Source organism: Mastigoproctus giganteus, chromosome 6 (assembly GCF_048544385.1).
Source record: "Mastigoproctus giganteus isolate SK-2022 chromosome 6, ASM4854438v1, whole genome shotgun sequence".
In the NCBI taxonomy this organism is placed as follows: Eukaryota; Metazoa; Arthropoda; class Arachnida; order Uropygi; family Thelyphonidae; genus Mastigoproctus; species Mastigoproctus giganteus.
The window spans coordinates 23,471,127-23,493,750 of NC_143580.1; the positions used below are offsets into that span (position 1 = coordinate 23,471,127).

At 35.4% G+C, this 22,624-nt stretch overlaps 1 protein-coding gene across 4 annotated transcripts in view; it reads right to left on the bottom strand.

The window, feature by feature from the left end:
• Positions 1 to 1,980: 1,980 nt before the first annotated feature.
• The window catches only part of unk (RING finger protein unk), a 308,416-nt gene continuing 287,772 nt past the window's right edge, over positions 1,981 to 22,624 (bottom strand). For all 4 annotated transcript variants that reach the window (XM_090375033.1, XM_090375034.1, XM_090375032.1 and 1 more), the window contains 2 exons: positions 16,356 to 16,520; positions 1,981 to 2,303 (listed from right to left, as the gene is read on the bottom strand). In XM_090375033.1, coding sequence (XP_090231159.1) covers positions 2,127 to 2,303; positions 16,356 to 16,520 — 342 coding nt within the window. In that variant the 3' untranslated portion in view covers positions 1,981 to 2,126. The remainder of the gene's footprint in view (positions 2,304 to 16,355; positions 16,521 to 22,624) is intronic.

A 22,624-nucleotide genomic window follows, 5' to 3' on the forward strand; every position in this document is an offset into this window, starting at 1 on the left:
ATGAGTGGCGAACTGCTTTAAGATCTCCCATTTCCTATATAAAAACTAATGTCAGATTTGTTAACTAATTTTTCACAAACCAGTAAAAACAAAATCCCTCCCCTTCTTAATATATTTAAAATAACACAGGTTAAAACATAAGCATAATAAACAGAAACTTGCCTTTGAACAGATATTTTCTGATCATATTACACAAAAAAAAAAAAAAAAAAAAAAAAAAAAAGGTGGAAACAATTGTTCACCCCCCCCCTTTTTTTTTTCCTCCCACGAGGTTATTTAACTTGCATTATCTTATAGAGAATTTTAAAAGTACCACATTTATTTCATAGAATACCATTTACAATTAATCTCTAGCAACATTATGGTCACTATCATAAGAGGAACTTGATAATAAAATTTCAAAAATCTCAAAACAATCTCATTTTCTGGAACAATTATATATATGAAATGACATCCATTTTTGTAGTTTTTAAGGCTTAAATTTTTTTTAAATGAAGATTCTTATTTTAAAATGCAAAAGCATGCAGCAGGCACATAATACACATGCACAATTCCCATGTCTAACAACTTGCATATTGCAAAAACAAACATATTAATGAAATTATAAACTACATGAAATTTTGAAATATATGAAAAATACATGAAATTTGGTTATGTCATGATAAATCCAAAATATGATAAGGGATCTATCGAAATGATGAAATTTTCTACATTTAAAATAAATTAAAATATATACATAGTTTTCAGTACACAAAAACTGACTTTTTTTTATTATTCACTCAAAGTGAACTAAAGTGCTTATAAGAATTTTTAAAAAATAAGCTGGTCCCCTTAAGCCACAAGACCAACAATGAACTTATTTTTATAATGAAGAATAAAGTCAGTAAGTACCCTCCAGCAAACTAAAAGCAATCATAAAATGACCACTTTGCTTTGTACTGTATTCAACAATTGTAGAAAAAGTTCAAGTCTATTCTTTAATTTGTGAGCAGCTTTATCATCATCATCAGTAGTAAAACATCACTGGAGTGGTACAGCAAATATATCAAACATTTTTTATTTTTCATTTTTTTTTCCATTTTTTTTTTTTTTTTTTTTTCATTTCACTACAGTCCATCAAAGAGAAAATACAATTTGTGCTTTGGGGTAGAAACCCACTTTTAACATGTAAACAGTCTCTAAACAGTTTCTAGACTTAAAGTGCTTGATGCTTAGGGAAAAAAAACATGCACAAACAATGACAATGACACTGAATAAACAGGGTGAGGGAGGGAGGGGGGGATCTTTAATTTGAAGAGAAAGAATATACAAACAAAATTTTTTAAACCTACTAAATTTATGTAGCATGGAAAAATATGTACAATGTTGTTAATGTTCACTCTAAAAAATTCCAATCACTGGGACTATATCTGACATCTTGCACATGAATCCTTTATCCATCCTCTCTTCATCAAGCCAATTTACAATTTTTGAACTGAAGTTCATGTAAAGTGAAAAAAAAAAAAAAAAAAAAAAAATCACTGGTGTTCCATCCTCCTCACACATTTCAGCATTCGTCATTCGCAGCCAATGATTTACAACCTCTTGTGCACACACCCTTTTAATATACAATTATTTTCTGCTCAAATATTCTAATATTGCAATTTAAAATCTGCATATATTTATTTACATATATAGTTATTTAAATTTTGAATGTTTTTATTTTATACAAAGATAAAACAACTGATCTAGACTTTCAAAATCTGCCAAAAATGCTAGTGAATACTAGATGATACAAGCTATAGGGAGCTGTCATATTCTGCAATCCATTATGTAACAGAGGAATTTGTTTTTTTCTTTTTTAAAGTTTATAACAATATATATATAAAATTTTTCTTGTGATTCAAATAAGTACATTCCATTCTAAGAAATATTTGATGTAGTAATGAAATCTATTTCATTCAAAGATAAAATAATGCCTTCAGGAGTGATGTACCCTGGAAATATGAAGTTCACCACGTTCAGGCATGAGCACTAGAGTATTGAAGGTGACAATTAGAAGATGGTTACCATTTCACATCAAAGTCCATAATTTCCAACGAAAGAGTACTCTGAACTAGGTCCAGGAAACCTAAAGTTGGCTAGTTTTATAATTTTACATTTATATTTGACCGAGATGTTATTTCAGCATGGCAGTAAGGACAGTTCGTCTGGTGGGGAGCACATTGTGCGCAAAGAACATAATGGTTGCATGGCACCAGAGCTACACTGCGATTCTGTTCTTCACAAACCATGCATTTGGTAGCTGTTTGATGATAAACCACCTGAAACACAAAATATTACATCCTATATTAAATATTTCAGAAGCTTAATTATCATAAATGAATAACTAAACCAAATTTAAGAATCCTTCCACTTACTTCATAATATAAATGTTTAGAAAGTTTTTTGGTAAGGTACTTGGTATATCTGTACAGATTAAAATCCGGTGACTTCTATGATGCTGTGTATCATATTGTAACTAACAAAATATTTATTAATGAATAAAAAGTATTTATATTATCACTAAATTTGGTGTCATTTTTATTTGTGTGTGTTTTTAAAGGAGGTTGTGGTTATCCAAAGAGGTCTTTGCATACTGCAATGTCAATTTGGACTGTCATTCAGAATTCTGTTTATAAATGACCTTGAAACTGCCGTAATGTTATCAAATTCAATTTTTAACTTTAAAATCTCTGCCAGTTAGTGTACAGATTTCAGATTTCTAAATGGTTATAATTGATATATTTTGATGCAATACAATTTTATATAATATTTTATTATATTTTATCTTAATTGGACAGTGGTAGCACCTTGTCCAACAGTTCCATCAGCAAAATATGTACTACATAAATCCCTGGTGCAACGTTAGTGGCTGCTGCTGCTCTTTCTACCTTCTTAAATATGCACACAGTTTACTCAAATAATTTTGGAAGTCACAAGTTATTGTTTATACAGACTAATTATGCAAAACACCTGCCAGATGAGATTGAACTGTTCGTGCTACTATTATTACCTAGACTAAGTTAGCTACCATTCCATTTATGTTTGAAATTGCAGACAGACCCTGGCGTGCATAACAGTTACATTTTGCAATCCTTCAATAATTTGAATTTTACATGTCAGATTTAACCCACCACCAACCATTAATCAAACCCTATTCCTTATATGTTTACAGTAGGTGTTACAGTAGTACATTAACATGTTTTAAATGTTATTTCTGTTAGTTTCATTTACAGGATGCACACAAATTGGAGTTTAATATGTAATCATTAATGCAAAATAATATAATACAGTATAAATAGTATGAGAAAATAGCAAAATAAAAAAAGTTTAATTTGGCTGTTCGATCTTCCTTATGAAATTATCAAGATATGACATCTTTCTTCTCTTCATAAATCTCTCAATAACAGGCTAAAGAGTTATCTATTTCTCTTTGGACCTTTAAGAACCGTGAGGCATTATGACCCATCTTCTCCAATCGTGACAATCCTGCTGAAATCTCACGAGAACATGATTGTCATCTCTTTTGTAATGAAATGACTCAGTTCTTATGGTTCCGAAGCCTCAAGCTTTAGCAACTTTTGCTGCTTCTAATTCAACAAGTTCTTCATTTGATAGTTCATCCCTTTGTGAGTCAATAACTTCTTCGATACCACGTTCATCCCCTAGTGAGTCAATCACTTCTTTGATATCATGTTCAACAACTTCTAATTTTAGTTGTTCAGCAAGCTTCATTATTTTTTCAATCAAGTCTTTGAAAGTTTCATTCTTACCAAAAACCATGCACAAATTGTGAAGAAATTTTTTTCCAAACTGAATTCATACAATTTTGTGTAATCTCTTCCCATGCTTGTGCAATGTTTTGTATAGCTTGATAAATATTATAGGCCTTCCAAAAATCTCAGACTGTTAAATCAGGATCTTTGTCTGTATCTGCCAATGCCTGTGCCATTGGCAGATACAGACTAAGTTTTGAAGTTGGCAATCATCCCCTGGTCTACAGGCTGGATGAGTGAAGTATTGTTGGGTGGAAGGTAGAGTACTTTTATGTTTGAATGAAAATCATCTAAATGTGCAGAATGAATAGGAGCATTATCAACAATGAGAAAAATCTTGAATGGAATGTCAGTTACTCAACAATATTTCTCAATATCAGGCACAAAACCAGTTAATAAACCAGCCTTCAAAAAGAGCAATAGTAACCCATGCTTTTGGGTTTGAATGATAATACATGGAAAGAGTTGCTTTACTGATGCCTTTCAAAGCACATGGGTTTTTTTGAATGTTATACTAACAGCAGCTTAAGATTACAGCAACCAGAAGTATTACCACCAAGCAAAAGAGTTAGTCTGGCCTTTGAAGCTTTGTGTCCTTGCATCGTTTTTTCCTCTTTAGAAATATATGTGCAATATGGCATATTTTCCCAAAAACAATCCAGTCTTGCCTACATTAAACACTTGTTGAGGTAAAGTAAGGACCACTCACTAATTATTTGTTTTAGCCACTCAGGATATTTCTCAGCTGCTTCAGTATTGCCTAGCAGTTTCTCCAGATACTTAACATGAAAACTGCATGGTACTTAAATATAGCAACACAACCATTACTTGCTACAAAAGATAGAGAACCACTGGATATTTTGATTATGTCTTCAAAAACACTTCTTGCTTTTGTCTGAATTTTCATTAAGCTTAGTGGAATGTGCTTTTGCATTTGGTCTTCCATCCACATAGTTAACAACTTTCCCATGTCATAAATAGCACCAGAATGCTTTTTTGTTATTATTGTTGACTTTAAAAAATAGAAGTGACTAATAATAGTTTCATGTTTACATTTTATATTTAAGGTTTTTTTTTTTATTCTCAGGAGAATTAATAAAAGGTTTGTTTCACTGACAGTAATAAGTGTGAGAACTACATTTTTAAATTTTTCATTAAAAAATAAAAATCACATTTAATAAGAATTTAATCATTAACAATAAGCAAAATTCAAAAAAATCAACTTCTTTTTTTTTCCAGAAATGAAAATTAATGGACTGCCAGATATTGCAGCACAGTGATGATCAAATATATGTGAGATTTTAGAAATAATTACTTTCTAATTTGCCACTCAGTTATAGACGTGTCCACAATTTCATGTATAATTTTGGGAGATACCAGTTTGGGATTTATGTTCTTGTCTTAGTTATGGTATTTGCAATCTAATTTAGCCTAATTTAACACAACTGCATGTTATATTCAACAATGTAAAAATGTACTCACTGTTTATCTGATAAGCTTATATATAATTTTTTTCTTGTTTGCAGATTAAAACGACCATCTTGTAAATAGATTATAGAAAAAAAGAAAGAGAAAAAAGTTAAAGTGAAGAAGCGTGAAAATTGAAGAGTTTGCAATATTGTTAAAAGATACCAAATAAAATTTCTTTTTTGAAAATAACCTTACAATATAAAATTAATATCAAAACTAGTGGGGCACTGGTCCTCAGAAAGTCAGTGTGGCCGGTGTGTTGTACATTACTGGAATAAACTGCCTCCCTGGGTAGTAGAGGTTGATAGTATGGCAAACTTTAAGTGGTAGCTGGACTGGCATTTTCTGGTGGTTGGAGAAGTATAATAAGTGTAGGTATAAGCAATTTTTTTTTGGCCGAAGCAGCAAGAGTTTGGTTTCATTGTATCTTTTGGGCTTATACTGTGACATGTAGGTAAGCACGAGAGTGCTTGACTATGTCTGAGTAGTTCAGACTCGTGTGACTGCAAAATATAGTTAACAACTGAATTCATTGTCAAAATGATTAATTGCAAGATCCTCTGTCCTAAGGCGCCTCCGTAGCCAGGTGGGAAGGAGCAGCAGCAGTGCGTAGCACACGCTTCTTGATTAGACCGGGGTTCGAGCCCATCACCACCAAATACGGAGGATGCGGAAAGGTCAGGGAATGACCACCGCATATCCCGGAGCAATATGGCCTTAGTTGCTAATGCTCCTAAAAAAAAAAAAAAAAAAACCAAACCTCTGTCCTAGCTGTCATGACAGACAGTACTAAAAAAAACCCCAAACAACAAAAGACAAGCCCTGTGGTACTCTTTGGGCAATACTAAATTGCTCCCAAAATAAAATTACACATTATGGTCATGCAAAGTAAAAGCTATTGGAGGTAAATGTTTCAGGTAATGTCTGTAGACTGAAAAGGTTTTATTGTCCGTACTCGCCATTTACTATAAAAAACAAGGGGAGGGGGGTCAAAATCCGTGTAAACAGTAATTATCTGAGTAATTTATACCATTTGTCTCAGAGACAAAAAAATTCAGGCAACTGTGGTATAAACAATTTGTAAACACATATGATGATTTAGATTAACAAGAATAACAGAATAATTACTGAATGGCATTATATTATAGCCTTGTTAAAAAAAACCACAATGAAATGTTCTGTGGTCACAACAAAAGTGAAAGTTCATAATGACAACAGAAACAAACATAACATTTGAAGAGTGTTTTTTTTTTTTTTTATGTAAACCCCAAACATGAGAGGTATTAGAACCTATAGTTGTTGTTGTTATTTGGTTATTAGGAGCATTAGCAACTAAGGCCATATTGCTTCGGGATATGCGGTGGTCATTTCCTGACATTTCTACATCTGCCGTATTTGGTGGTGACGGACTCGAACCCCGGTCTAATCGAGAAGTGTGTGCTGTGCACTGCTGCGCCTTCCCACCTGGCTAAGGAGGTGCCCAGAACCTATAGTACTTAGTACCGTGCTTGGGTTGGAGGTTAAGAAGACGAAAGAAGATATTTGTTGACATTGGACTTGAACTTCTGTAGACTGTAATTTTCATGAAATACGTATGAAGGAAGGTTGTTCCAGAAAATGGCAGTTGAATGAATAAACGAGGAAGATGAAAAGTTGTTCTGTGAGATTAGAGTTGGACAGTAAATGGATGTTGGCTGGTGGCGGTATGTGTTTGGACTGTTTTGAAAGAGAGAGAGCGGGAATCACAGAAGCCAATTCAGAAGAACAGTACCCATGGAAGTATCTGTAGAAGAGGCATGCAGCAGAAACAGTACGTCTATGAGACTGCGAGTGGAGAGACTCTGTTAGAAATGAATCATTAATTAACCTAACTGCCCTCTTCTGAATGGAATCACGAAGCCTGAGAGAGGTTTTGGGGGCACCACCCCAGATGTGGGAACAATATTCCATGGCAGGGCGGATTTGCGATTTATACAGAGTGAGCAGCTGTTTGGAAGAAAAGTAACGCTGAGAGCGAAAGAGAAAACCCAGTTTTTTAGATGCAGAGGAAGCAATATTTGTAATGTACTTGTACCAAGAGAGATTAGAAGTCAAGGTAATCCCCAAAAGAGATATATCATTTTGCTAGAAATCGGAGTGTCACTAAAGATAAGCATAGGAGCAGAAGAATCCTTTTTGCGAGATATAAGACAAGAGTGAGTTTTAGAAGGGGTGAAATCAACTAAGTTGTCTTTGCCCCACTGGAGAATTACCTGAAGATCGGCATTTAAGGAATTGGTAGCAGATTTTCGAGAAGTTGAAGCTGATTGAGCAGGACAAGGTTTCTCAAAATGGAAAGTGGAACGCAATGTACTATCATCGGCAAAACTATGGATAGGATTTCCAGTCAACGGAAGAAGGTCATTAATATACAAGAGGAAAAGAGTGGGGGAAATAACTGAACCTTGGGGGACACCGGCATTAGTGGAGAAGTTAGAAGACAGAGAGCCATCTACCATTACCCTCAGTGAGCGATCAGAGAGAAAACTGGATAACCGATTACTAAAAACAGTTGGCAAACCATAAAATGGAAGCTTGTTTAGAAGACCTTTATGCCAAACATGATCGAAAGCCTTTGAGATGTCAAGAGTAACTACTTGTGTTTCACCAAACCTCTCCATTGAATTAGTCCATTAATGAGTAACATAAGCCAGAATATCACCAGTGGATCGACACTGATGGAATCCATACTGGCAATCGTTGATCAGACGGAAGGTTTCTAGGTAGTTTAAGAGTTGGCGGTTAATTGATTTCTCCATTACTTTAGAAAGAGTGGAATTAATTGCAATGGGACGATAAATGGATGGGAAGGTTTTGTCACCCTTTTTAGGAACTGGCTGGATATGAACAAATTTCAAAAGCAGAAGGAAAAACACTTTTGGAATAAGAAAGTGAAAAAAGGCGGTAAAGAATAGGAGTAAGTTCAGGAGCACAGGTTTTGAGAACAAGTAGAGAAATACTATCGGGACCTGGAGCTTTCTTATCATCAAGATTCGTCAAAACCTTTCAGACATCCTTTTGACGGAAGACCACAGGAGGCACCGAATGGATCGTGTTGGGAATGGTGGGAGGTGTTTTATCAAGATCATTAATACATGAGTTGGAAGAAAAATGGGATGCTAGCAGGTCAGCTTTATCCTTGGCTGAAGTGACAACACCATCTGGTTTTGACAGAGGTGGGAGCAGAGATGGACAAAAGTTGCAGCCAATAGCTTTGGCAAGAGACCAGAATACTCTGCTACCATTAGGGCACGAAGAAAATTTTCTACTCTTAGCCTGTTCAAACTCTAGTTTGGACTGATTAATAACTGCTTTATAATTGTTGCGAGCTTTGGTGTACGCAGAAAATGAAACTGAAGAATCAGAAACAAGCCAATTACAATATGCAACATTCTTCTCTCGAACAGCCTTAGCACATTTATTGTAAAACCAAGGTTTAAATAAAGGAGGAGATTTTAAAGTGGAGTGTGGGATAAAGGATTCCATTCCTGCAAGAATAATTTCACTACACAATCTGAGCAAACGTTGACATCAGAAGTTTTGAAACAGTAATCCGACCAAGGAAAAGAAGAATAGAAGTCTCGCAGGTCATCCCATTTTGCATTCCTGTAATGCCAAACAACACGAGGTTGGGAATAGCCGTGAGATAAAGGTTCCATTGGAGAAAAGACAATCACCAAGTTGTGATCTGAAGTGCCTAAAGGAGTTCACTTCGACTGTGTACTTAGAAGGGTTGTTTGTGAGAAAAAGATCAAGCATATTGGTTGTATGATTAGGATTGTCCGGTATTCTTGTAGGTAAATGAACAATCTGTGCAAGGTCATTAGTAATTGCAAAAGCCTCAGCATCTCGACCAGCTGGGTCGGTGTGACTAGAAAATGGAAGCCAGCTGGAGTTGTGAAAATTAAAATCACCAAGGAAAATTACCTCACTGTTAGGAAAGTTGGACTGGAGAAAGTCAAGTTTCAAAGAGAGGAAGTCAAAGAGCTCCAAGTGATTAGTGGAATTGGGAGAACGGTAGAGACAACAGATGAATTTGATACAATGAGGTAGAGAGATTTTAAGCCAGAGAAGATCAAAGAGAGGAGATTCCAAATTGCTAAGTCTCTGACAGGGAATATCAGAATGGACATATGCACAAGTACCACCTTTGAGGCAAAACGAATCATACAGCGAATAATTTGGGCATCTGAGATTCTGTCAGAAAAAGTACATGGGGTTTGGCAGACTGCAAGTGGAAATGGACATCGTTAAGATTAGAACTGAGACCAGTATATTTGTGAAATGAATTAGGAGGTGCTTGGGAGGTTTAGATCTTTTCGCAGATAAGCTTGCTCTATTAGTCTGACAATTCATGGTGTATGAAGTAATGAAATTTTTGGATATGGCATACACATGGTAAGAATATACCCAGATCCTTGACATAACGTGGCCTCGACAATGCTCCCCGCATAAACACTACTAGGACTCCCTCCAGTCACTATCTGGCAGAGTAGAGGTAGCAAGATTATACACTAGCTGATCCGGAAGCCTCCTAGAGAGTTACCAATAGGTTTGGTCCAGTGTACTAACTAGCGGCCGGCCTGGGAACACCGTTTTAGAGTTGTACCCTCGAAATGTAAGGAATATTGGATCTCACCACGATGTTCATCATAACCTCAAAAGTCATCAATCATACTGCATGATGGAAGAGATAGGGAAGGGTTGACCTGAACTTAGCTCTAGAGACTAAACACTGGTTCCACCACTTCAAGCCTCCAATAAGCAAAGTGGTGGTATTGCACTGGTTGATGAGAGTCATCTACCACCTAGTACTGCCTGGTAACATAGAGGGGCGGTATTCCTCCATGTGGTGTGGGTGCCACACCTTTACCCCTGCTCACACCTGAGTTGGCAGATGGAAATTTGTTCCGGCCTTCAACCACCCGCTGGCTAAAGACAAATTTCCGCATATTTATTCTACAACTGTCTTTCCTGAATTCGAATTTATGCCCCTTTTTTTAAGGTGCGGAGTTTAGTTATTTAGACAAACAATTTTTCAAATTTCTGCAGATCTGAGGAGAAATTAGTTGGTCTGAAAAACGGCAGTTTGAGCACAGTTATGGTAAATGTAAGGTTCTACATTTGGTTATTGGCAATTCCTGATTATCTTATTACTAAGGAAATAACAAGCCAAGGTTATGATGAAAAACTCAGAAGAAATAGCATAATCTGATGCAAAGTTCTTTTGAAAGTGCAGGGGAAGGTGTTGCCATGGCAGCACAAAAAAAAAAAAAAATAAAATAAATAAATAAAATATATCTGTTTTGTCTAAGATATAGAGCGATTTTTAGAGTCTATGAAGATATAATTGTTCCATTATACAAAGAAATCATTTATCCTTTCAGAATTAGTTGCAAGGCAGCTAAGCCATGAGGTGCCTGTGTATAATGATATTAAACTGTGTATTATAGTCAGTTTTTCCAGATAAAAATTCTGAGCTTTCAAGGAGAAAAATCATGCAATCCCTACTCACAAATTAACTCAAGTCACAATGTGAAAAAAAAAAAAAAAAAAAACCCAATGAAAATTCCTCTCTTCTTGACAGGATGCAAATCCAGACCTTTCATAGTGTGTAAAGATGTCGACTGTTGTCACTAGAAAAAGGTATAAAGCATTGGTCAGGCTATGCTTTGAGTACTGCATACAAGTTTTTAGACACCATTTCAAAAAGGATAAAGATCTTCTGGAAAAGCACAGCAGAGAAACTGACCTCAGCTTCATAGATTACAGCCCTAAGAGCAAATGTGAATAGGGTACTTGACTGAGGTATTTAAGGCATTGAAAGGTTTGAGTAGAATAATGGGCATTTTTTTCTTTTGCAGATGGTAACAAACTAGAGGACCTGCACTTAAATTAAGGAAGTAAGGATAGTAGTAGACTGGATATAAGAAACTTTTCTTTCAGGACTGTTTTGAAAGAGAGCGGGAATAATAGAAGCCAATTCAGAAGAACAGTGCCCATGGAAGTATCTGTAGAAAAGGCATGCACCAGAAACAGTGCGTCTATGAGAAAGCGAGTGGAGAGACTCTGTTAGAGATGAATCATTAATTAACCTAACTGCCCTCTTCTGAATGGAATCAAGAAGCCTGAGAGAGGTTTTGGGGGCACCACCCCAAATGTGGGAACAATATTCCATGGCAGGGCGGATTTGCGATTTATACAGAGTGAGCAGCTGTTTGGAAGAAAAGTAACGCCGAGAGCGAAAGAGAAAACCAAGTTTTTTAGATGCAGAGGAAGCAATATTTGTAATGTGCTTGTGCCAAGAGAGATTAGAAGTCAGGGTAAACCCCAAAAGAGATATATCATTTTGCCTAGAAATCAGAGTGTCACTAAAGATAAGCATAGGAGCAGAAGAATCCTATTTGCGAGATATAAGACAAGACTGAGTTTTAGAAGGACTGAAATCAACTAAGTTGTCTTTGCCCCACTGGAGATTTACCTGGAGATTGGCATTTAAGGAATTGGTAGCAGATTTTCGAGAAGTTGAAGCTGATTGAGCAGGACAAGGTTTCTCAAAATGGAAAGTGGAATGCAATGTGCTATCATCGGTAAAACTATGGATAGGATTTCCAGTCAATGGAAAGTCATTAATATACAAGAGGAAAAGAGTGGTGGAAAGAACTGAACCTTGGGGGAGGGGAGACACCAGCATTAGTGGAGAAGTTAGAAGATAGAGAGCCATCTACCATTACTCTCAGTGAGCGATTACAGAGAAAACTGGATAACCAATTATAAAAAACCGTTGGCAAGCCATCAGATGGAAGCTTGTTTAGAAGACCTTTATGCCAAACGTGATCAAAAGCCTTTGAGATGTGAAGAGCAACTGCTTGTGTTTCACCAAACTTTTCCATTGAATTTTTCCATAAATGGGTAACTTAAGTTAGAATATCACCAGTGGATCGACAACTGATGAAATCCATACTGGCGATCGTTGATCAGATGGAAGGTTTCAAGGTTGTTTAAGAGTTGGCGGTTAATTGATTTCTCCATTACTTTAGAAAAAGTAGAAGTAATTGCAATGGGACGATAATTGGATGGGAGGGACTTGTCACCCTTTTTAGGAACTGGCTGGATATGAGAGAATTTTCAAGCAGAAGGAAAAACACCTTTGGAATAAGAAAGTGAAAAAAGGCGGCAAAGAACAGGAGTAAGTTCAGGAGCACAGGTTTTGAGAACAAGTGGAGAAATACCATCAGGACCTGGAGCTTTCTTAGCATTGAGATTCATCAAAATCCTTCTGATATCCTTTTGGCAGAAGATCACAGGAGGCATTGAATGAAGCGTGTTGGAAATGGTGGGAGGTGTTTTACCAAGATCATTAATACATGAGGTGGAAGAGAAATGGGATGCTAGCAGGTCAGCTTTATCCTTGGCTGAAGTGAAAACAGAACCGTCTGGTTTTGACAGAGGTGGGAGCAGAGATGGGCAAAAGTTGTGGCCAATAGCTTTGGCAAGAGACCAGAATGCTCGGCTACCATTAGGGCAAGAAGCAAATTTTCTACTCGTAGCCTGTTCAAAATCTAGTTTGGACTGATTAATAACTGATTAACAATGTTGCGAGCTTTGGTGTAGGTAGAAAACGAAACTGAAGAATTGGAAACAAGCCAATTATGATATGCAACATTCTTCTCTTGAACAGCCTTAGCACATTTATTGGAAAACCAAGCTTTAGATAAAGGACGAGATTTTAGAGTGGAATGTGGAATAAAGGATTCCATTCCTACAAAAATAATTTCACTGACATGATCTGAGCAAACATTGACATCAGAAGTTTTGAAACAGTAGTCCGACCAAGGAAAATAAGAAAAGAAATCTCGTAGGTCATCATCCCATTCTGCATTCCTATAATGCCAAACAATGAGAGGTTGGGAATAGCCATGAGATAAAGGCTCCATTGGAGAAGAGACAATCACCAAGTTGTGATCTGATGTACCTAAAGGACCACAGACTTCAAAGGGTTGTTTGTGAGAAAAAGATCAAGCGTGTTGGCTGTATGGTTAGGATTTTCTAGTATTCTTATAGGTAAAAGAACAATCTGTGCAAGGTCATAAGAAATTGCAAAAGCCTCAGCATCTTGACCAGCTGGGTCGGTGTGACTAGAAAATGGAAGCCACCAGGAGTTGTGAACATTAAAATCACCAAGGAAAATTACCTCACTGTTAGGAAAGTTGGAATGGAGAAGGTCAAGTTGCAAAGAGAGGAAGTCAAAGAGCTCCAAGTGATTAGTGGATTTGGGAGAACGGTAGAGACAACATATGAATTTGACACAGTGAGGTAGAGAGATTTTAAGCCAGAGAAGATTGAAAAGAGGAGATTCCAAATTACCAATTCTGTGACAGGGAATATCGGAACAGACATATGCACAAGTATCATCTTTGAGGTGAAAGGAATCATACAGTGAATAATTTGGGCAACCGAGATTCTGTCAGAAAAAGTACATGAGGTTTGGCAGACTGCAAGTGGAAATGGACATCGTTGAGATTAGAATTGAGACCATATATATTTGTGAAATGAACTAGGAAATGTTTGGGAGGTTTAGATCTTTTTGCAGATAAGCTTACTCTATTAGTTTGACAATTCATGGTGTATTCAATAGTAAGAAAAAGCGGTTAGGACATGCTGTATGAAGTAATGAAATTTTTGGATATGGCGTACACACAGTAAGAATGTACCCAGATCCTTGACACAGCGTAGTCCCGACAATGCCCCCCCCCCACATACACACTATTCGGACTCCCTCCAGTCACTATCTGGCAGAGTAGAGGTAGCAAGATTATACACTAGCTGATCCGGAAGCCTCCTAAAGAGTTACCAATAGGTTCGGTCCGGTGTACTAACTAGCGGCCGGCCTGCGAACACCGTTTTAGAGCTGTACCCTCAAAATGTAAGGAAGATTGGATCTCGCCATGATGTCCATCATAACCTCAAAAGTCATCAGTCATACTGCATGATGGAAGAGATGGGGGAAGGGTTGACCAGAACTTAGCTCTGGGGACTAAACATGGGTTCCACCACTTCAAGCCTCCAATAAGTAAAGTGGTGGTATTGCACCAGTTGATGAGAGTCATCTACCACCTAGAAGTTAAGAGTTAGAGTTCTTAAGCACTAGAGAGTTTTTGTAAATTTAGCTCATTAATAGTTGCACGAAGGCCTCCTCGATCCTCTCCCCTTTTCTTTTCTCTTTCATTCTGGTGCAACTCAGTGCTTCCAAGGTAATTTTTACTAGTTTCTGTACTACAGATTCAAGGTCTACTGAAGAGGGCTAAATGTGATAAAAGTTGGATATATCTTGTATACAATTTTACACGAATGACAGAAGCATGGAGGCGAAGCTTTCTTATTCCACTATATAAAAATAAGGATGATAACCAAAACTATGCAAATAACTGGGGAATCAAATTGATGCATCATATTATGAAGATATGGGAACAAGTCACTGAGGTAAATGTTAAGGGATGAGGTACATATCTCAAGGAACTAGTCTAGCTTTATGTTGGGAAGGTCAACTACAGAACCAATAATTTGTACAAGAAAATTAATGGAAAAGTAAAGAGAAAAGAGAAAGGACTGCACTTGGCTTTTAATGACCTGGAAAAGGCTTACAACAAGGTTCCAAGGGAAGTATTATGGGGAATGTTATGGAAGAAAGTATTACCTTGGACTACATCATAGATTTAAGACATTATGAGAGTACAGCTACTGGAGTAAGGCATGAGGTGGAGAGATTGATAAGCCTCTCCAAAAACCTTTTGCAATGATTTTAGAAAAGCTGACAGAGAACATTCAGGGAATATGTCATGATGTATGATATTTGCTGATAACATAGCACTGAGTTATCAACCAAGAGAAGGGGTGAATGTAAGATTAGAGGGGACAGACTGTAAACAGAATACCTGAAACGCAATTTTCGAGATGGAAACAGAAGAAGTTATAGTAGTAAAGGAGAGGGTGTACTGTCTCAGATTATGTTTTTTAACCAAGCACATAACTTCCCCACTACCTCCTGTCCTGCTTGTCCTTTCTGTACAGTTCTCCATGGCAGTTTGGTTAGAATGATACATTGCTATCTGCCAATCATTTGAAAAGGTTTGGATTTGATTCCTGTTGATGACTGGAGGAATTTCTACTAAAGTCCTTTTCAATTAAGGCTGTAGTTAGCCAGTCTCAAGTGGAGTGAGTAGAGTCCCCACAAGTTATTCTGATTTTTCAGCTCTTACAAATGCAAATTGGCTGTGAACACGTGCACTTCTACAAAAGAAAAACATATATGGATATATGTGCAACCTGGGGGGAGGGAAGGATGCACATGATCATTAGCATAGGTATATGATGCAAGAAAGCAAGCTTATACAGCATCAGCCAAAAAAAAAAAAAAAAAAAACCCCTTCCCATTTGCTATCCTATCCATTTCTTCCTTGAATTTATTTAAGCTATTAACTTCCATAATGACAGATATTACTGTTTTCACAGGAAGGTTAAAATAGTCTTTTTTGTACATGTTTTATTGTATTGAGCATTACAGCTCTGGTTTATACTATCTATATTTTATACCTGTATTCAAATTCTGCATCTGCTCTTAAGTAGCAGCACCATGTTTCTGATACAACTATGATGTCCACAATTGATGACTTAACCAATACTTCAAATTCCAATTTATTTACTATGCTCGTAGCATTAATGTACAAGACAAGTATATGTATACCTGTACTTGCTTAGTAATCTTAACATCCCATATATCTGCTTGTCTCATGAGGATCCCAGCACCTCCTTATAATTCACCATACCATGCTTTCCATGCTGCTGCATGTCCTAAAAGAAGCAGTGCAAGAATCAATTTCACCTCTTCATAAGGCTGCCATTAAACTATTAGTCTGTGTGTGTGTGTAATTATGTAAAATTATTACTAATCACATGAAAGTTTAGTTTAAAATAAAGCAAGCCAATGTTACAAACACTTTTAGTTATATACTGAAAGATAATCAAAAACCTGAATTTAGGGGTACATACCTTATCAACTTTATCGAGATTTTCCCTAAGTTGCTCTTGTAGCTGTTTTAATTTAATAAGTGGTAAAGAATCTAATTCTGCTGGTGGTGTCAATGAATGAAGGTAAGGATCAACTCCTCTTAAAGTTTCTACTTCTTTCTGTAATGCATTTGCCTTGGTTAGAGCCTATAGAGAAAATCATAAGAAATTACCTCTAAAAGAATCCAATAAATTTTTTAGCTTTTATCTCAAATAAGAATTTTATACATCTAAATAAAAAGTTTAAGTGTAATGCAGTAGAGTCTCAATTATCCATTGGGAGATTAGCCAGCAGTCTCCACAGATTGCAGCAGTCAGATAGCAAAAAAAGAAATGTATGGAATCTATTACAGGTTTTATCTGCTTATATTTTGTAAATGTTCCTTGAATTTCTCAGAAATTATTTCAACTTACTAGCAATTAAAACTTACTTAAAGTCAATCCAAAATAAGGCAATTTCATTGCATTATTTTGGATTGACCTTTTACTATTTCTATATGAATTGTCTGCATTCTAGTAACATACTACATGGGCAGAGTAGGTTAAACCTGACCCCGAGGCTTATACTCTGTATAGCCCTTTGAAACACAGTACATTCACAAAAAACACACACCACACAGAGCAAAACAGCATATAATGCTTCCAGCCTGAACATAGCTGAAGTTCTTACCACCCAAACCAATCATAAATATAATAAATGTACCAATAAGCGATGCCTTACATGTCCATACATGCACCCTCAGCATGTTTCTGAAAATGCCACAGACCCTATATTCTGCAAAAATAGCAATATAATATACCTCATTACATGCCTCACTGCAATATGAAATATGTTGGATAAACCAGCAACAAATTACAGCTCAGATTATCGTAATAAAATACGTATTTTATTACAACTATTATATAACAAAATATTGCTAATGCTTTTGCTTCTATAGTAAGCAAATTTGTTTTTTGTTTGATTTTCTATCCAAACAGATGACAGCTGTTCCATCTCTTCCAATTCTTTGTGTCTTAATCTAATGGATTTTAATTACACTTTGAGTTGTTCCTGCCATGAAAGTTGTTTTTATTTTCTCTGCATTTTTTGTAATTCTCGGCGTTGCCTCATTTAGGGCTATAGCACGTGCAATATCACATGGTCTTTCATTTCACTCAAAGCGTTTCACAATTCAATTTCATACTTTTTCTCTATCGACAGAAGCGGACTGGCCATAAGCCTTACCGGGGAAACCCCGGTGGGCTGGAGGCTGGTGTGATTTTGGCCATAAGCCATAGTATGAGGCCACTATAAATTTTCCCGGGTGAGAATTTGACTCAGTCCACCTCTGTTTATCGATATTGCTTTTCTTTCTCTCTCTGAATCTGCAGTGTCTTCCTTTTCCAGGACACTTCCTTTTCACACCTTTTAAGTATTTTACTCATTCTTAGGGAATGAAGAAAAATTACAAAATGAGGAGGCACGCTTGATACACATAAACAAAGCTGCGCGTGTGTAGCAACTGAATAAACAACACTGTAAAGGCAGAGATACACTATTAACAACTCACATTTTACTAAAGCACATTTTTGGGGGTTACTACCATAAAACAATAAAAACAATTTCCAGTTGTGTTTCTGCTAGTGGAATCTGTTATAAACTGGTAGTAAACTCGATCTAATTGCATTTGCGATTACACCGATAGCTGGAATTTTGTGGGTTTTTACGTTATTATGGTGAAATGTGCCCATCTTCACTGATATAAAAAACATAAATACATTTTCAGAATCTTCTCTTCATTCCTATCGTGTTGCTTTCGACTGCCATTTCTTGTAAACACAAAGGCGAATCGTGCATAAGCGAATTCAGTTCGTGTTATATAAGATATCGTTCCCCTATTTATAAATTGTGTATGATCGAATTTTTGTAATGTAAACACGTGTTATACGAGGACTGACTGTATAAGCACTTCCAAGTCCATTCCTTTACAAATATCCAAATCTCTATACTAGCACATATATCTGACCCCTGCTCAAGAATTAGATTAGAAGAGTTATACATGCTAAAACTAAAAACCCTTCACCCATATGGACTAAACAACAAATTTCACCACTACATTATATCCGGCAATACATCTGATATATGCATCTATAACAAATTCATATCTGATTAAAGGTTTAAATAAACCCAAACCTCACAAAAAATTTCAAGTCAAGGTTAATAAGTCCAAACAACCCTATAAACTAGGAAACTTTTCAGTTGATCTCTGAATGGGAGAACGGTTATATGGAAGTACATACAAAAAATCCATAACCTGCTTTTCAGCACTAAACTTAGTGTTCTAAAAGCTCTCTAAAGATTCATCCATAATACAGATATTAAATCTATGCACTTACTCATATTACTTACAGACTTTAGACTAAAAATTTAGTCTAAAGTCTGTAAGTAATTTAATCGCAATATTGATAGTAATAAAGAGCATACCACCTTAATATTAAGGTACATCGCCAACCTGGACAAAATTAACATCAATAGGTGCACCAACAAGCACTGTGATCTCCTCCCTACTAACTGCCACAACCTTCAAATAATATCAAGGTTCAGCTACTCAAAACCTTTCAGACTGATAGCACGTAATTACAAAGCCTTTGCCACCAATCTAGGTAAATTTATACCAGATTCCGACAGTTGCATATGCAACCAACCACATTTTAAACCTTATGTCAATACTCATTTTGGACACATCATCACTGGTAATCTAGACATAATACCAAATGAAGAACTAAAAAACATCATGGCACATGGCTTCAAATTCAGGCTACACCATCATATCAACCAAATTAAGGTCAAAAAACAACTCTATCACAATTTACTCAACTTTTGCTTTATGTTATCGTACAAATATAATACACCCAAAGAAACCTTCCAAATATGGATAAAAACTCAGTCCTCACTGACCTACCCAATAATTATCAAACAATTTCTCCACTATCAAAAAGCACCTAGCTGAAATGCATAAGCACTTGTGGATGCATGTAGAGGCACGTAACAAATGCTCCAACAAACTTTGCCTTACATGCCCCTACATGCATCCACAACATATTTCGAACAATACTGAAGATCAAATATTCTGCAAAAGCAGCAACATAGTTTATCTTTTAACATGCCGAACCTGTAATATGTGGGACAAACTGGTAATAAACTCCACCTTATTAAGCTTAACCTGTATAGGTCAGATATCAAGAATTACAATAACCGCAACATCCATAACTCGGAACAAGAAATAAGAGTACAATCACTTCCAAACACATTGCTTTACCAACATCTATATTTCCATCCTAGCACAAGTGATGGAACCTAATGCCCGAAATCAACAGGAAGAATTGTTCATGTTAAAATTAAAAACTATCCATATGGACTCAACAATAAGTTCAATCATAAGATCATCACGAATAATATTACAGATATTTGCATGTACGACAAATTCTAAGTTACTAAAGGCCTAAATACATCCAGACCTTATAAGAAACACAAAACCAATAGTACCAACATTACTATGCATAAATACAAGTTAGGTGACTTTAAACAGACTATTTCTGACTGGGACAATGGCCAGTTCAACATAAAAAAGATTCATGATCTACTCTTTTGTACTAAACACAGCATCTTAAAGGCCCTTTACAGATTCATACTCACCTTCAATTTCACATCTAAGCATTTACTTGACCTTATTACAAATATCTGTAAATTTAAATCTTACAGCAAGCTGACCAGCCAAAATAATAATACCACCATCATTTTTAATTATAATACTTACCCGGACAATTTAAACATTAATGATTGCATCAATAAATCTACTGACCTACTTCCAGATGGCTGCCAAAGCTTGAACATTATTTCCAGATTCAGATATGCTAAATCTTTTGGGCCCAGGGTTTACAATTACAAACACCTAGCAGTTGGAGATTGGCCTGATAGCCAATCTCCAACCATTTATTGATACACACTTTGGCCATATCTTAACAGGCAACCTAGAGATTATACCTAATAAGGAACTCAGAAGCATCATGTCCTATGGCTTCAAATATAGGCCATCCTTTAAAACCAACTTTAAATTTTTCAGAAAACAATTATACCATGCTTTATTTAACTTCTGTTTTAAGCTCTCTTACCATCATAACATCCCCACTGAAGCCTTCCAACTATGAATTAATTCAGTACTTGCTATGATGCTACAAAATTATAAGCCATCATTGTCACAGGTACAACCATCAGCAGGATTAAAATTTAATTTTTCAACATTAAAACAACAATTGGAGGACCTGCATAAACATTTTATAATCACCCCTGTTGATAAAGCCTCTTGCAATTATGCCATTATCTGTAAAGCCTTTTATTTCCAAACATTAAATACAGAACTAAATTCCAGTGCCACCTACAGGTCCATCACTAACAACAACAGTATCATCACAAAGAAGTTAATTGCTTTCGGCAAGAAACTTAAAATCAGCTTTAATAACTACAATTTTCCTTATATTTATTTCATGCCAAAGTTGCACAAAAACCCTACAGCAGTGGTTTTTGACCTTTTTTTTAATAACGGCACCCCTAAATAATTTATTTCATTTTGTGGCAATTTTGTGCCTGTTAGATCCGATACTCTCTCTCTATGTATTTGTATGTGTATAAATATATATATATATATATATATATATATATATATATATTTATTTAAATAATGGCTTAAAAATTAAGATGTAATAACATAAAATAAGAAAATATAAATAAATAAATATTATAACTGGCATTATTTTAAATTTTATATCGGTTTTATTAATTGGATTTAAAGTGCTAAATTATATAGGGGATTTTTGGCTACAGTTTGTCTTATTACCTTTACTTCCCCTTCCCTGTTGGTTTATTTTATTTTAATTTTCACTCTACAGTTATTGCCATACTACTAGTTTATGTTTTATTTTATTTTGAATATATATATATATATAAAAATAAATAATTATAACGACTGTAACTAATATTTATGGTTCAAAGCAGTTGCAGAGCAATCATGCATTACACCCATAATGTCTATAAAATATTAAAGATAATAGAAAAAAGTAAATTAATCAAATAATACATTCAGGGATTTAAGAAAACGCAAAAAAAAAAAAAAAAAATTATTATCACTTTTTACCCACAATCCAGATGACTTCAACTGGGGCCAACAACCCAGACTGAAGGAAAAAAACGACAAGAAGTTCTCTGTTTCTGTAATGATCAATATATGCTAAATCTAAACCGAATATAAACCAATATAAGCCGAATATAAATCAAATACAGTAATTAAATTTTAGAATCAAAAGTAAGAAAATAAGTAAATTATAAATGTAAGCATATATTAATCATCGTTGACCCGACAGAGAACGTAATTTAATGATTAAAATAAGATTAAATATATAATACATACTACATATTTACCGTATCCAGGACAATGTAATAGTCGTCAAAATAATGTGGTGCCCCCTATGTGATGGATACGGTAAAAATAAATATAAATAAATAATTAATCAATTTGCCAATCAAATCTAAGTTAACGCAAAGAGAAACATGCAGATAGTGAGAAGAAAAACTAAAGGAGTAGGAATAATAGAACTTCAACTCCAAAAAAGGAGAAAAATAGTGGTATAGATAAGAAATAGTTTCTCTTATGTCCTCGGATTGCCCTAATAATTTCGGAGAAATAAAAATAAAGAGTGTAGGACAGCTTAAAGACATTACAAGATATAAGTTGTGGCTCGGGTATGCCCGGGATCGCAAACCCGTTCCTATAGTAGGACCCTGAGCTGAATTGGCATGTTACCTCAGCATAAACTTAAGTAAACTTAAATGAATTTAACTATGTATATATAAAAAAAAATTATACACTGTAATTTGCAAGCCGGTACAAGTTTTCTATGCTGCAAGACACCAAGAATGCAAAGTGTATCCTATGTACATATATACATGGCACTAAATATGACAATTATATTGAACCAATGGGTTCAGAAAACAAATTTTTGAAATTAATTATGCTTATCGCTTTCCTGAAATGGTATTTCAGGTAAGCGATAGGGAAATTATTATTAATCAACTTGTTGTACAATGCTATTATGTTTGCTGAACAGTTTTTATTATTATTGCAAATATAAGCAATCCTCAGACATTGGGATAAAATGATATTAGCATGCACTGATTTTGATATATTAAATCTCCAGTTTGTAAAGCCAACTACATT